This window comes from Archocentrus centrarchus, chromosome 23 (assembly GCF_007364275.1).
Source record: "Archocentrus centrarchus isolate MPI-CPG fArcCen1 chromosome 23, fArcCen1, whole genome shotgun sequence".
Taxonomy (NCBI): Eukaryota; Metazoa; Chordata; class Actinopteri; order Cichliformes; family Cichlidae; genus Archocentrus; species Archocentrus centrarchus.
This window is the reverse complement of record NC_044368.1, coordinates 8,830,881-8,846,044: the sequence shown is the minus strand read 5'-3', so window position 1 is coordinate 8,846,044 and position 15,164 is coordinate 8,830,881. Positions and strand designations below refer to the sequence as shown.

Below are 15,164 nucleotides of genomic sequence, written 5' to 3'. Positions count from 1 at the left end.
AAAAGAAGCTTTCATGTATTCTATATTCATTACATGTTGAGTAAAGTACTGTAAAGTACTGTATGTTTATTTTACACACAGTACTTGTCTGGGGCTCCTTGTGGTGTTGTGTTTAATGGAGGCGATCAGCTTGTGGCCTTGTCGAGGTGTTAATGAAGTCCAGGTTGCTTTGATAGCGGCTTCTGTATTTTTGGGTTGAGGGTTTCTCATCTTCATCTTGACAGTACGGCACAGATTCTCTACGAGGTTCAGATCAGGCGAGTTGGCTGGCCAATAAAGCACAATAATAACATGGCCAGCAAACCATTTTTAGTAGCTTTGGCACTGTGGGTAGTTGCTGAACCCTGCTGGAAAAATCAGTCGCCATCTCTCTAAAGTTTATCAGCAGATGGATGTATGAAGTGCTTTAAAATCTCATGAGATGGCTACGTTGACTCTGGACTTGATTAAAAACAGTAGAACAACAACCACAACACAACCAGATGACATGTCACCGCTGATCATCACAGACTGCAGAAACTCCACACTGCACTTCAAACACCTTGAATTCGGTCCCTTTCCACTCTTCCACCTGACTCCAGGACCTTGATTTCCAAATGAAAAAAAAAATTTATTTTCATGTGAACAGTTTCCAGTTTGTTTTCTCTTCAGCCCAGGAAAGACTCTTCTGATGTTGTGTCTGGTTCAGGAGTGGATTGATATTAGGACTACAACAGTTGCAGCTCTGTGTGTGGAGGCTCTTGATGCACTGACACTAGCCTCAGTCCACTCCTTGTGAAGCTCACCCAAGTCTATAAATCAACTTTTCTTTACAATCCTCTCAAAGTTGCAGTCATCACTGTTGCTTTCCCCTTCCACTCAGCTTTCCAACAGCATGCTCTGATACGGTGCTCTGTAAACAGCCAGCCTTTTCAGCAATAACCGTCTCTGGCTAACCCTCTCTGTGCACTGCTCATCTGGTCAGCTGTCACCTCAGTGCTCTCCCAGTGATTGTGGATGCATGTACTGAACTAGACTGAGAGGTACATGTTATTTGTACTGTTTGAATTGTAATTTATGCAAACTGAAAATGAAATAATAAAAAAAATTGAATGATTAATTAATGTAATAATTGGAGATTCTGCGCCTTGAGGCGACTGTTTGTTGTGATTTGGTGCTATACAAATAAAAGTGAATCATTTACTTAGTATTTATTTAGTACTTTTATTCTTGCAGATAAAATCATAGCTCTGTTTCTATGATTTTATCTGCGAGAATAAAAGTACTAAATAAATACTAAGTAAATGATTCAATTTTATTTGTATAGCACCAAATCACAACAAACAGTCGCCTCAATTTGGAAAAGTTGGTAAAAATAATCACATACTGCAAAATGAAGCTGTTGCCAGTCAGATGCTTTCCAGATAGTATTGCATGGTGGATCCAGATGTAACGGTACATTTCTGCATTCATAATTCCATCAATTTTGACGAGCTCTCCAACAGCACTGGCTGAGATGCAGCCCGAACAATCACAGAGCCTCCACCGTGTTTTACAGATGGCTGTAGACACTCACTGTTGTATCGCTCTCCTGGCCTCTGTCCATACATACTGATGAAGATTTCACTCCATAAGATCTGTCGCCACTGAGTTTTAGTCCAGATCTTGTGTAGAGGTGGCAAAAGTACAGATATTCTGCATTTAAATAGAAGTACAAATACTTGTGTTAAAAAATACTCTGGTAAAAGTTGAAGTACTGGTTCAACTTCTTTACTCAAGTAAAAGTGAATAAGTACATGCTCTGAAATGTACTCAAAGTAAAAAAGTAAAAGTAGCTCTTTGGACGTCATTTCTACCAGCTATTTTTGTGTAAAACTAACTGAACCTGCTATATTAATATAAAAATAAAATGGTATAAACTGAGAATACAAACATTATTCCAACCTAAATTCTTATAAATGTACTCAGCTTGAATCTGTTACCTACATTATACAGGGTGACTCTGCCTCCACACAAACACAAATATTAGTACAGGTGTTAAAGTGGGATTCAGCATTCTGGGGAACAGTTGTAGTGGCTCAGTGTGGGGAAAATAATTTCTGTGATCAGCTGCTTCTGCTCTGAGGTTTACTGCAAGACTAGATGTAACTCAGTATTTCAGAAGCTATCTTAGCCAGTTTTCACCCCCCTACACTGACAGTATACTGTGTATATAAACGTTGAATTCAATGAATGAATCTAAGCACCACCAGCTTAAATTCAAACTCATCTCTGCTACACTTCATGTACCAAACCAAACAATGACCTCTAAGCACAGCCTCTGTGCACCAGTTCAACACAGAGCTTTACTGTAAATTCACCACAGTACAGCAAACTAACCTGTTTATCCTGCACTAAACTGCAGTATTTTCATGCAACCTTTGTGTTGCAACACAAGCTCAGTTTGTTTGCAGGACGTTTCACAAAATAAAAAAAGAAAAAAAAACAAAAAACATAACTTCACATCATATACAGATCAACACCTGATTTTTAAATAATAAGGCTATTACACTTAGGCTTTAAATTTCCAGTTTATCAGATGTCACTGAGCAGTCCTTACTTTCAAATCTAACCTCTCTGCTTCCTCTTTCTCCATCTCTGAGTGAACTTCTCTGTCATTCTGGGAAATACAGCAGCTGGACCTTTAGCTCACAGACACACTGTGTGACAAACTGCACACAAACAGTTTGTGTGTTTGCTGATATTTGTTGAGCTGATAGAAATGCTGCATTTTAAATTACCTGCCACAACATTTTACTCCATTGATGCTCCTCTTCTGTAGCACTAGCTAGATGCTGAGGTACCGCGACCACAATTTACTGACATCTGCACTCGGTCCGGTCCACTGTAACCCCTGAGTCCAGCGCAATGATGCATAGATTAGATGTTTTTGCCTCTTTCATCATTTCTTGTATGCATTGTGCCCCAGGGATGGAGGCTACTCCTGTAGGATTGGCTTTTGTCTGTTACAGTTCCTTTGTTTAGGCTCAGAGTTTGATGTATGAATGAAAACTTCCCTCAAATGTGTTAAACAGTGGCGGCGCCGGGGGGGGGGGGGGGGGGGGGGGGGGGGGGCCCGGAAAAGTCATAGCACCCCCGTAGCGGCCCCCAAGAACCCTCAGTAAAATGCTTAGCCCCCCCTTAGCACCTGCAGAAAAATATTTCTAGAGCCGCCACTGGTGTTAAACCTAAAGTAACAAGTATATTTGAAAATGTAAGGAGTAGAAAGTACAGATACTTGTGTAAAAATGTAGGGCGTAAAAGTAAAAAGTTGTCAGAAAACTAAATACTCAAGTAAAGTACAGATACTTGAAAATTCTACTTAAGTAAAGTAACAAAGTATCTATACTTTGTATGTGTTACTTTCCACCTCTGATAATCTGGCATACCTCGGCCTTTCCTCCCTGTTTCCCTTCCTTAAGAATGGCTCCTTGAGTCCCTTCCACTGAGACCCTTTCTGACGAGGCTTCAGTGAACAGTCGATGATTCCACTAAATAAATGGCTCATAGGTTTTGAATCTCTGAGCTTTCTAGACACTTATTTAAATAATCAGCCCACCCTGTGATACATTTCTGTACTCCAGAAAAATGTTTCCTGCCCATGTGAGGAAGTATGAGAGGAATATTCTAAGGAGATGGTGCATTAATTTTTTAAATTATTATTTTCTGTGTGTAAACGGACTATTTTTGGTAAAAGTTGGATTGGGCCTCAGTGGTGTGGTGCAGACAACAGGTGAAAAACGTGAAGTAAATCTAAGGTAAACACGTGATTTTTTTGTGGGGAAAATACAGAAACAAGAGTTTGCTGATGCCATTGCACTAATGATATGCACAGTTATTTCCCTATATTTTTAGCACAAAGAAACAGACTTTGTAGTGGAGCATGCACAATTTCATTGTATCATGTACAATGACAATAAAAGGCTATTCTATTCTATTCTATTTTATTCTATTTTATTTAAGTAAAACTCAACACAAATTCTTTTTATAGTTAGTGATTCATAAATACTGTGGGATGTAATGCAGGAACAGTGAGGCATGACAGAAAAAGTCTGGGAACCACTGGGCTAGGGTGTTTTTATTGCACAGTTCAATTCATGGACAATTTGCACAAACTAAAACAACTTGATTCCAAAAATATAAATTATAATGATGTTTATACATTTTTACTGGGTCTGTTGCAGTACTACATGACAGTATATTAATATTTCCATCACTAGATTTTGCAGTGTATTAGTGTATGATTATTTTATTACATGCAGTTTTGATGATATAGTTTTAGCTTGCATGTTTATACTGTCCCATTCATTTCTCTTTCCTAATTCCCTTTTATTGAACTAATTGTTTAATTCAGTAAAAATGGTATTAAACAGCTCTTTAGAAGGGTATCCATCATTTGAAACTAATTATGGGCCTGTCTGTCTTCTATTATTTGAGATACCGCGATTTACTAAGTGGGAGAAGGCCATGAAGGCATCATGCATTCTTCTGTTCAACGCCAGAGGGCGGCAATGAGCTTGATGCAGCCTCAGTAGCGCCGAAGAAGAGTGGCATGTAGCGCTGTCATGTGTCTCGCTGTCTGGCTGGCGGTCAGCTGACAAATCCGGCTCCTGTCTGATGTTTACTTTCTATTTTCAGCGCGCTTATCTGCGTTTTTTTTGAATGAATGCAGCGCTATGCTTCGCCCAGGAGGACCATGGTAGTCGTGAACTCGGTGCTGAAGCTGGTGCAGAGGCAGACGTACACCTGTCTGTCCCACCGATACGGGCTGTACCTCTGCTTTGGGGGCATCGTCCTCATGATTGTTTCCGCCTTTCAGTTCGGAGAGGTGAGGTTTCTTCTGTTGTTTCGGCTCCTGTCACTTACAGCCAGCCACTACAGTTGCCGGGTTAGCCTGCGTTTACTTTGTCCGAACAGCTGTTTTCAGCACAGCTCGTTCCCACCAGAGTCCACTCAAAAATCGCTTGATCTTACTGTAAACAAACTGACGTGCCTTGCAGATTTTTAAATGAGATGTATCTCGGAATTGTCTCAGTTGTGCGTCTGTTCTGCATTAAAATTCTTGCATTTTATTGGAGGACGATGTATAAACTTTACAGAAGTTCAGATTTTGTTACACCAACTTCTTCTTGAGTTAAATTGAATATCAGGTGCTAATGATTCTGCATAATAGGTGTGTATGTAATAAAGGAAACTGCCATGTGTTTGAATGTGGTTTAGTGTGTGTCTGATTTAAAATGGCGTGTTCTCCTGTCCATGCAGGTACTGGTGGAGTGGAGTAGGGACCAGTATCATGTGCTGTTTGACTCCTACAGAGATAACGTGGGTGGGAAATCATTCCAAAGCAGGTAAAAGCAGCCAGCCTTGAGCTCATTTCATAGATAATTTTTGTCTTTTATAGCAAATCAGAATCTTCCTGGTAGAGCCTCAGAAACTAGAGCTCGTATTCTTAAAGGGTGAAAAATTGAGAACAGCTTCAGTATATATTTTTTTTTTTTTTGCAAAATGCTTCCCTGATAGCAGACAACAAATCTGAACGAACCAGACAGGCAGGGTGTAGCCGTGCATGAATAAAAACTAGTTTGCAGTGAAGTGTGTGCCAGGGAGGAAAGCAGGGTTGTGGATTTGCAGTTTAAGTATCCCCTCTTGAGTGACGTGAGTGGTTCTTTTTTTTTTTTTTTTTTTTTTGTAGGCTTTGTCTGCCCATGCCTATTGATGTAGTGTACACATGGGTGAACGGCACAGACACGGCGCTGCTGAGGGAACTGAAGGCGGTCAAAGAGCAACTGGAGGAGGAACAAAAAGCCCGGAGGTAGCTGTGACTCCTAAAGTGCAAACCTTTCAGTCACAGAGTGCAGACACACTCAGGCGCCTACACTTTTCACCTCATTACAGTTAGAACAGCACAAGAGCTTTACTGTGGGAGCGTCATTTGTCATTTTACACTGATTGGTTTGCTGATACACTGAAAGAGGAAATTACGTGATTTTTATCCATCTCTGAAATGTTATCTAGTATTAAAATGCTGCAGCTGTTTTTGTAAACACTGTTTTGCATAATCTAATCTGTGATAGGCAAGTAAAATAGAAATGCTCTGTTCTCTTGCACATAGGGAACTCCTTGGTAAAAATGCTAGCGAGACAACTGAAGTGCCAAAAGACAGGTGAGTATGATAGTGTACACAGTGGGTGTGTGATCTTTGTGCTACATGAAGTTAAATAAGCAGTCAGTCATTTGAAATTTATATATTTAGGGTGTGCGTGTGTAACAATTAGGTGGCAACAGTGGTGCGGTGGTTAGACCTGTCTCCTCACAGCGACTCTGGGTTCCTCCCTCAGGCCAAAGACGTGCATGTTAGGTTACCTGTTTATTCCAAATTGATTTTGTACAGTAATACTAAACCACTTGTGGAAGTTTAGTAAAAATCGTATGCAAATTTGTTTGTTTGTTGCAACACTGTCCACAAAGACCTAAGGCAATGAGAGATATGAGGAGACGGTCTGGGAAACCAGTGGCTTGCCTGTGAAGTTTGTCCTGTGTTCATCTTGAGAAAAATCTGGGTTTTCAGTTGTTTTGGGGTTTCTGGTCTAACCAATGAACATAAAAGCCCAGACTTACACTTCTGTGTGCCAGTCAGTGATTAGAAATTAAAAAAAAAAGAATAAAAAGCAAAATTATCACACTGTAGCTGATGGTTTTGACAGATGTGTTCTTGCTCTTGCTCTTCACATGGGCTGCTCACACACACACCTTCAGACATCTGCTGCTGTGAGTTGGTTCTATATATGCCACTCAAAAAAAAAAATTGAGGAACTCTTTGATAACACATCAGATGATGTTGGGTATATATACGGATATGGGCTGGGTAACGTGTTAGGAATGAAAAGTTTCTACATTCTTTGATGGAGATGGAAAATGATCAACCTACAGAAGGCTGAATTCAAAGATGCCCTGAAAATCAAAGTTAAAAAAAATGATGCAGCAGGCTGGACTACTTTGCCAAAATTTCATTGCAGCAACTCAAAATGGTGCTCGGTTGTTTGCATGGCCCCCACATGCTTGCTGACAATGTCAGGGCATGCTCCTAATGAGACGATGAATGGTGTCCTGGGGGATCGCCTCCCAAATCTGGAACAGGGTATCACTCTTGGACAGTCCGAGGTGCGACCTGCCGGTGTCAGATGGACTGAAACACAATATCCCAGAGGTATTCTATTGGATTTCAGTCAGGTGAGTGTGGGGGCCAGTCAATGGTATCAATTCCTTTATCCTCCAGGAACTGCCTGCATACTCTTACCACATGAGGCCAGACATTGTCTTGCACCAGGAGAAATCTAGGACCCACTGCACCAGCGTAGGGTCTGACAGTGGGCCCAAGGATTTCATCCCGATACCTAATGGCAGTCAGGGTGTCGTTGCCTTGTAGAGATCTGTGTGTACCTCCATGGATACGCCTCCCCAGAGCACTGGGGTCATTGACCCACCACCAAACAGGTCATGCTGAACCACATTACAGGCAACATAATATTCTCCACGCCTTCTCCGGACCCTTTCACATCTGTCACATGAGCTCAGGGTGAGCCTGCACTCATCTGTGAAAAGCACAGGGTGCCAGTGGTGGACCTGCCAATTCTGCTATTGTATGGCAAATGTGAATTGGGCTGCACGGTGCCAAACTGAGTGTAGGGCCCACTAGAAGACCACTTACCAGTGGCCTGCTGGAGGTCATTTTGTAGGGCTCTGGCAGGCCCTCCTTCTGATGGGGTAAGAACCTTCTACGGCCCTGTCCAGCTCCCCTATCGCCTCAGGCTACCAGTAGGAGGGAAAAAATGTCAGTCGTCTCCACCTGTAAAACCATTCCTGTTTTGGGGGTTGTCTCATTGTTGTTAACTTCATAAACATCAGAGCAGCTGAAACTGATGAACAACCTGCTCTGCTACTTAACTGACCAGATCAAGATCTCAGACGTTTAATTGACTTGGTGCTATAAAATTGAACTGAATATCTGTTACATAGAGATTAGAGAAGAGATGAATAGAAGAAATACTGCCCTGTTGTATTTACACTTGCAGAGCATTTTACTCTGTTCATCTATGTGGTCTAAAGCAGGTGAACACCACAGTTCTGTGAAGTTTAACCTATAAGATGAAGATAAACACTTAAGGGAAAGTAGAAATAGACATTTATTTCTGAAAGTGTGGCCACATAGTGTGTTGAGTTTATCCTCGCTAAATTCTCAGGCTTGTAGGTGTGTTGAAAACTGCTAAACGACTGTTGAAGTCACAGTGAAGCAACGTTGTGTGAACACTGAAGCTGATGTTGAAACAGGAAGCTGGGGTGTGTTATAGCACACGGATGGTCTCAACTGATGGGATATCAGTTAGACAAAGGCTGTTGTTGTTTTTTTTTTTTTTTTTTAACCAAATCCCACCCTTTGCTGTTTACTTAAGAAAAGATGTTTAAAAAATATGAAATAAATCAGATTTTTTTTAGAGCTTTTTTTTATCATTTTTTTTGTAACATAAAAAATGCTTAATGATAATAAGTGTCCACTGAGGCTTCAAAGAAACAATGATTAGTGATAATTTAAGCTAAATGATTTTTCTTTGGTTTAAATTATATCAGCACATTGAACCACACTAAAATTTCACTGCTGTTCATGTGTTTCCTGTGTGCACACCACTAAAATGTTGGCCTGAGAAATGGGCCCCACTTTATCTTCTCCTTCCTCCTTATTGTCACCCTTTAACCACACATGCACGAAGTACTTGATGCAGCTTTTCCTCATTTGCTAAATGTGTGAACTTCACCAGTTTGATGCATATGTTTAAACCACAGTGTAAAGGAAGTAGCACTCTGAGTGAGTGCCCAGGTGTAGATGTGCTTATTAAAGCATCCCCCCCCCCCCCCCTTTTTCTGGCCATTTGTTCGCAGTGTTAAGCCTGAATGCCTGCTGTCCCATTGCATCATAGCGCCCATGCTGGCCCTGGATCCTGCTCTGCCGGCCAACGTTACACTCAAAGAGCTGCCGTCCCTCTCTCCCTCCTTCGCCACTGCCAGAGAGCTGCTGCTCATGAACAAACCCTTCCAGCCGTCTACCACCATCTCCGTGATCGTCTTCAACTCGCAGGCTGAAGGTAAAAACACAGAGGATCAGCCACTGCAGGTGAAAGCTGCAAAGACTGAATTATTAATATTCATGCAGGTTTATGTGCGCCCCATCGAAGTAGCATCGTTCACCCTCTGTAATGCAAACTGTGATTAGAGTGACACACCATACAGCACAAAGAGAGGACACCAGTACTTGTTCACAGATTTGTTCTCCTGACTCCACTGTTCATTGTACCCTCATACAGCTGAGCTTTTCACAAACGCTCACACCTTTTGAGAAAAAGATTACATAGCTGGGATAATCTAGTGGATCGCTTGCTTTGAGATGATGATGGATCACTGCTGCTGCTCCCCACGCATACATATATTTGTTTCAAAGACGGCAGCGTTGCAAGCCTGAGCTTGTGTGTGCACGCACCCGTGCACTTGCAGACATGAAGCCACAGGAGGAGATTTAATTTAATAATGGTGATAATGTAGATCTAATGCATTAGTGTGGAAAGCTCATTGTTCATTGGCATAACCCTTGTATTTACTGCAATAATTTCTAACACTACATCTACTGCATCAGAAGCTTTTAAGGCATCAACCGTGACATGTAATTAACCTCTAAAATGATGATGTGCTCCATCAGTTTTTGTAAAATAATTCGGGGTTTCATTTGCTGACAGGACACTATGTAGGCACTGCGTTTAATAGCTTACCTGGAGTGCAATGTTGTGATTTAATTATTTTTTTTCCTTGAGGATATTTTAGACTGTTTTTATGTTCCACTTAAACGCAGCGTTGTGTCCAGGAAAGAAAACATAGGAAATACCAACTGTTTACTGATACTGAAGTTTTCTTGACATTACAGAAGGCAAATTTCTGACTCAGCAGGATTGGACATTAAAAAGGTCTTTACCCTACAGGCTACATAGTGCACAGCCTTTGCAGTGCTGAATTGAGCCCATATCAGAATAAAACCGGTAATTGTCTGGAGAAGTCACAGCCAGCGAGTGGATACCATGTCTGCAGTCTCCTGGATGCTTTACTCAGGCAGCACACTCGCTTTAATCAAACAGAGGATTTCCATAGTGAAATGATGACCATGTCAAAGTCTAATTCTTCCAACAGTCTTTAGAATTCATATATGAATGACTTAAGTCTAATATATTGATCATTTAATTCTTTTTGTTTGTTTGTTGCCATCTTATTTTTTTCTGCTTACCAAAACTAAAAGTCTCAGCAGCTGTGTGTTCTTGCAGCTCACCATTTGTTCTTTGCTCTTCTCAGCCATTAAAGCGTATACAGATGTGTCCAAAGAAGACCAGAAGTTCTCCGTGTTGAGATGTTACTTGGTGAGTTTGGACCTGTTTTACTGCATTTTACTTGCATTTATCCTCTTTGTGCATGTACTTAACTCAGCCGTCTTTCATATTTATGATCACCGATTTTAAAATATTCAAACTTCGCTGTCGTGTGTCACGCAGACGACGGATAAAGAGGCTCCAGGTCTGAGCCGCATGCAAGCTCTGGCTTATCTGAGCGGCTTCCCGGCATCCTACAAGGAGACGGAGCAGTTGCGAGCCAAACTGCCATCTGTCATAACCAGCAAGATCAAACAGGTAACTAAAGTCTAAAGACTGATTCCTTTCAGTCAAATTAAATAAAAAAACAAAAAAAAAAACCCAACAACAAAACAACAACTTTAAATTGGCTTCCTGGATGAAATCCATAAAAACTCGTACTACATGCCTGAAAATAAGGATATTTTATGTTGGTTTTAAAACAGCAGATGGCAGAGTTGCACTTTGGTGAATGCGCGACAGATGCTGTGACTTTATGTGATTGCATCTCTTACTTTCAAACACTGTACGCCATTTCCTCCTCTTTTCTTACATTATTTAATCTTCATATTATCTCTTATGGGAAAAAGTGACATCAGAGTGACTCTGACTTTGCCTCCATAACTGAAGGATGTTTGGACATCATTAACATCATTATGCTAGAGTACATAACCATAAGCTGCTATCTGATCTAAGAATAAATTCTAAGAATAATCTAATCACAAAAGTCAGATCCTCCTTGAAGAGGAGTTTGCACCTTCGTGCTAAACCTGCTTTTCTCTATTTTAAACAGTTATGTTGTGATGTGGATAAAGGGCCTCTGTTTAGCTCAACGGCCGGTGGCTTGTGTATTTAATAATTTTCTCTAATCAGAACTCTGCTTTATATTTCAAGACAGAGGCATGCCCCTAACAAGCTGGGATTATTCTGAAATAACTAAAGAAAACAAACCAGGCTGGGGATGAGTGACCCTGTCGCACCAGCTGACATGCCGGACAGGCACGAGTCAACTGTCTGTCCTGTCTTCTGATAATGCACTCACGTGGCTGATGAGAGTTAATGGTCGATGAATTGGATAACATCTTTTTATAACTGCGTTTGTGTTTAATGAGAATTCAAAACACGCGTGTTATACAGTAGATTTTATAGTGTCAGGGGAATTTAAAGCAAACTGATAGATACCAAAAATCCCTCAGGTTTGCTGGCTTTGAAAACTCCCACTGTATTTCAAAAGTGAAGCTGTTAAATAAAGTCAGTGAATGATTTTTATAGAAATATATTTCATGATAAAAGTTAAAATGCAGTGTTGAAAAAGCAGTTATTGGAGCCGCAGAGCTCCTTTGCTGTGAAAGTCTTTTACATTGAAAAGAGTTTTTTTTTTTTGTTTTGAAGTATCAAATTAAAAATTCAGTGACATTGTTTGCATTTTTCAAGGCGGTAATTCAGCATAAAATAAATAAACACATCTTGTTCCTCTTCTTCTTTTGGCCGCTCCAGTTAGGGGCTGCCACGGAGGGTCATCTGACTCAATCCGATACAGAAATATTTGAATCAGCTGATTTAATTTACTGATGATTTTTTTTCATGGATGCCCTTACTGATATAATGCTCCTTGTTTTTCCAGGCTTGGAACTTTACTTTACTTTAATTTCCCTGACAGAACCTTCCTAAAGGGATTAATAAAGTTTTATCTAATCTAATCTAAACTAAACTGGCATGAGGGCATACTGCCCTTTGTTAAAATAGTAACACATATCATAGTTTTGGGAATCTGTCAGATCAGGTTACGTTGAGCGCGATAATGATGGTCTTGTGATGGAATCGATGATCAATAACAATATATACTCACCATCAAGTTCATTACATTCAGCTGCTCGTTAATTCAAATATCTAATCAGCCAATCACATGGCAGCAATTCAGCGCATTTAGATGTAAAAATGGTAAAAACAACGTGAAAGTGTTATAATCCAGGATTATGTAGCATGTTACTGATGCCTTGCATCAACAGTTGCTGCTGCTGCTGCTGGTATAGTGGTGTGGAGGATATTTTCTTGGCACACAAAAATGGGCCTCTGAACATCGTTTAAACACCAGAGCCTACCTGAGTATTGTTGCTGACTGTGTCCGTCCCTTTATGACCACAGTGTGCCTATCTTCTGATGGCTGCTTCGGGCAGGATAACACACCATGCCACAAAGCTCAGATCACCTAAAACTGGTTTTCTTGAACATGACATTGAGTTCACTGTGTTCAAATGGCCTCCACAGTCACCAGTTGTCAATCCAACAGAGCACCTTTGGGATGCGGTGGAACGGGAGATTCACATCATAGATGTACAGCTGACAAATCTGCAGTGACTGTGTGATGCTGTCATATCAAAATGGACCTCTCTGAGGAATGCTTCCAGCACCTTGTTGAATCTATGCCACGAACAATTAAGACAGCTCTAAATGTAAAAGCAGGTCCAACCAGGTACTAGCAAGGTGTACTTATTACACTTATGATAAAATTACATGGCAGTGGGTTGGGTAAGTTAATCTACATCATCATTATCAAATCCAGTTGTCCTGCCATTCCTTCCATTCGTTTCCAAGTCTGCTGCGTTCTTGCTTGGCAGGTCATGTGATAATAACTAGCGGTATTCAGGCTGTAACCTTAGCTGTGCATGCAGGGGTTAACAGTAGAACAACTGTTTTCAGTGGCGCAGTGCCAGCCAGCATGCTAAAAGGTCACCAGGATTTTTCTGCCTTTACCTGCACTCAAACACAACCTCAAACTTTACCTGTTTAAACTCCAGTTTTCAGATTTTATCCATGTAACAAACTAAAAGGGGGCTGCGGGTGTGAAAACAAGATGGGACATGTGAAACCATACAAGGAACGTGATGGAAAGAGTGTGTGATTGGTGTTTAGTGGTGGAGGGATTCTAGGTACACAGGCCACCACATAATGCACAGTTTGGATTTCAGCGTGTTTCCGGGTGCCACTCGGCCGGTTCTGTGAAAGAGGGATGATGCGCATAGTGTAGAGGGAGAGGCTGAGCTTTGAGAGGCGGCTGGTATTTATAGCTGGTGTTAGACCGAGGGTTATAGTGATGAAAGCTGGAGCACAACCCCGATCATCTGCCTGTGCTGCTGCCTGTCAGGTCCTGCCCACTGTGTTTGTGTACAAGCCTGCTGATGTGTTTGTACTAGTGTGCATTTTGATGCATTTAAGAAGCGGGCCTGTGACTGTCCACATGATGTCCTGTCTGCTCCATGAAAGTGAGATCAAAAAGTTGCATACATTACTGTCAAATGCAGTATGTGCCAGATGGTTGCAGACTGGTCTCTAGGCCTGTGTGACTGGGGTCCTATTCACTTGATTCATGTAGTTAGTGGTCATGTGTCTGTAAAACTTCAATAAAGCGTGAACGTAGGCATAAGTAGGCAGTGGTTTGTGGACTGGCATTGTGAAGCCAACATAGTGGTAACCATATTGTTTTGTTTCTGGAGTTAGAACTGAGTGTATTTGTAACAATGGGTCGAGTGCGAGCAACCCTTCTGCAAGGACTATATGGATCCATGGCACAGAGATGGATACCTACTAATTGATGTTGAGTAACATATAAAAACCCGCTAGAGGACCCTCACTGAAACTGAAACTCACACTCTTAATAATGCATAATTTTAATCCTTAAAACATCTTTATGAGGTTAGTTATAAAAATAATCAGCCCCTGTACAGCAGGGTTGGGAGATGTACTCCATAGTCCAGTTCTCCTCCTGTGACATCACTGATGACCTATAGCCTCGCTCCCAGGCGGCAGAGGAGGTTGACCTGGACCCATTCATAATACACAATGTGGATGTAGAAATGTTTGAGATACTTTTTACCAGTAATTCAGTATATTTTCTAACTAGATGTGAATTATATCCCAAAAAACGTATTATTAAATAAACAACTAAGATGTACAAGGTTCTTCTCTGCTCGTGTGAGTTTGAGTTTTCAGTCTAAGCTGTCCACCCAGCATGTGATGATGGACGGCACAGCTGGAGTTCAGATCGAGCCGCACACTGCTGCAACATCTCAATCCATCTGCTTGAAAAGATCACTCAGCACTGGGTTAATTACTTTATCCACATTGTTAACTTATTTTTCTAGACTAATTACATTGTCTTTAGTCCCTGCAGTGACACACAGGCCACAGTGATGAGGGTTTATTATGTGTTGAGAGTAAAATACACACGGGACATGTTAATGCTGTGGTGTGGAATAACTTATGCTGCCGTCTGGAGCCTGTGGCAGATGAGCTGATGAAATCTCCAGTCTTTGGTAATTCAACATTGAATTTCACCAACAGTCTGTTTTTGTTTGTTGATGTTCTGGGTTCTCTGTAGAGTCGAGACAGGAAATGGTCACATTTAATGACAAGAAAAAAATGAGGATTTTTCCACTTCCAGGTCAGCAGTTTGGTTTCATGGGTCAAGCACAAGCCCATGCAGCAACTGTGCAGTTACTGTATGAGATAATCCTTAAGCCTGAATCCCGGTAACAGTAGCACAATGATGCGACATGTTCTTGGCATTTTGGAGTGACATGAACTGATCTTGAAGTCAGGCACCCCTTGTTTAGTAGAAAATGTGAAAATATCTAACAGTCCTTAAGCCAAAGATTGTTGATCATAAGTGACTTTAATTAAAAAAGAATGTGAAAGAATATCATTTTT

General features: G+C 41.0%; 1 protein-coding gene across 1 annotated transcript in view; it reads left to right on the top strand.

Moving 5' to 3' along the window:
- The first annotated feature begins 4,607 nt into the window (after positions 1 to 4,607).
- Positions 4,608 to 15,164, top strand: part of gnptab (N-acetylglucosamine-1-phosphate transferase subunits alpha and beta) — a 22,651-nt gene continuing 12,094 nt past the window's right edge. Inside the window, exons 1-7 of the mRNA XM_030720679.1 lie at positions 4,608 to 4,846; positions 5,281 to 5,366; positions 5,711 to 5,830; positions 6,131 to 6,181; positions 8,953 to 9,155; positions 10,405 to 10,469; positions 10,602 to 10,736. Coding sequence (XP_030576539.1) covers positions 4,685 to 4,846; positions 5,281 to 5,366; positions 5,711 to 5,830; positions 6,131 to 6,181; positions 8,953 to 9,155; positions 10,405 to 10,469; positions 10,602 to 10,736 — 822 coding nt within the window. The 5' untranslated portion in view covers positions 4,608 to 4,684. The remainder of the gene's footprint in view (positions 4,847 to 5,280; positions 5,367 to 5,710; positions 5,831 to 6,130; positions 6,182 to 8,952; positions 9,156 to 10,404; positions 10,470 to 10,601; positions 10,737 to 15,164) is intronic.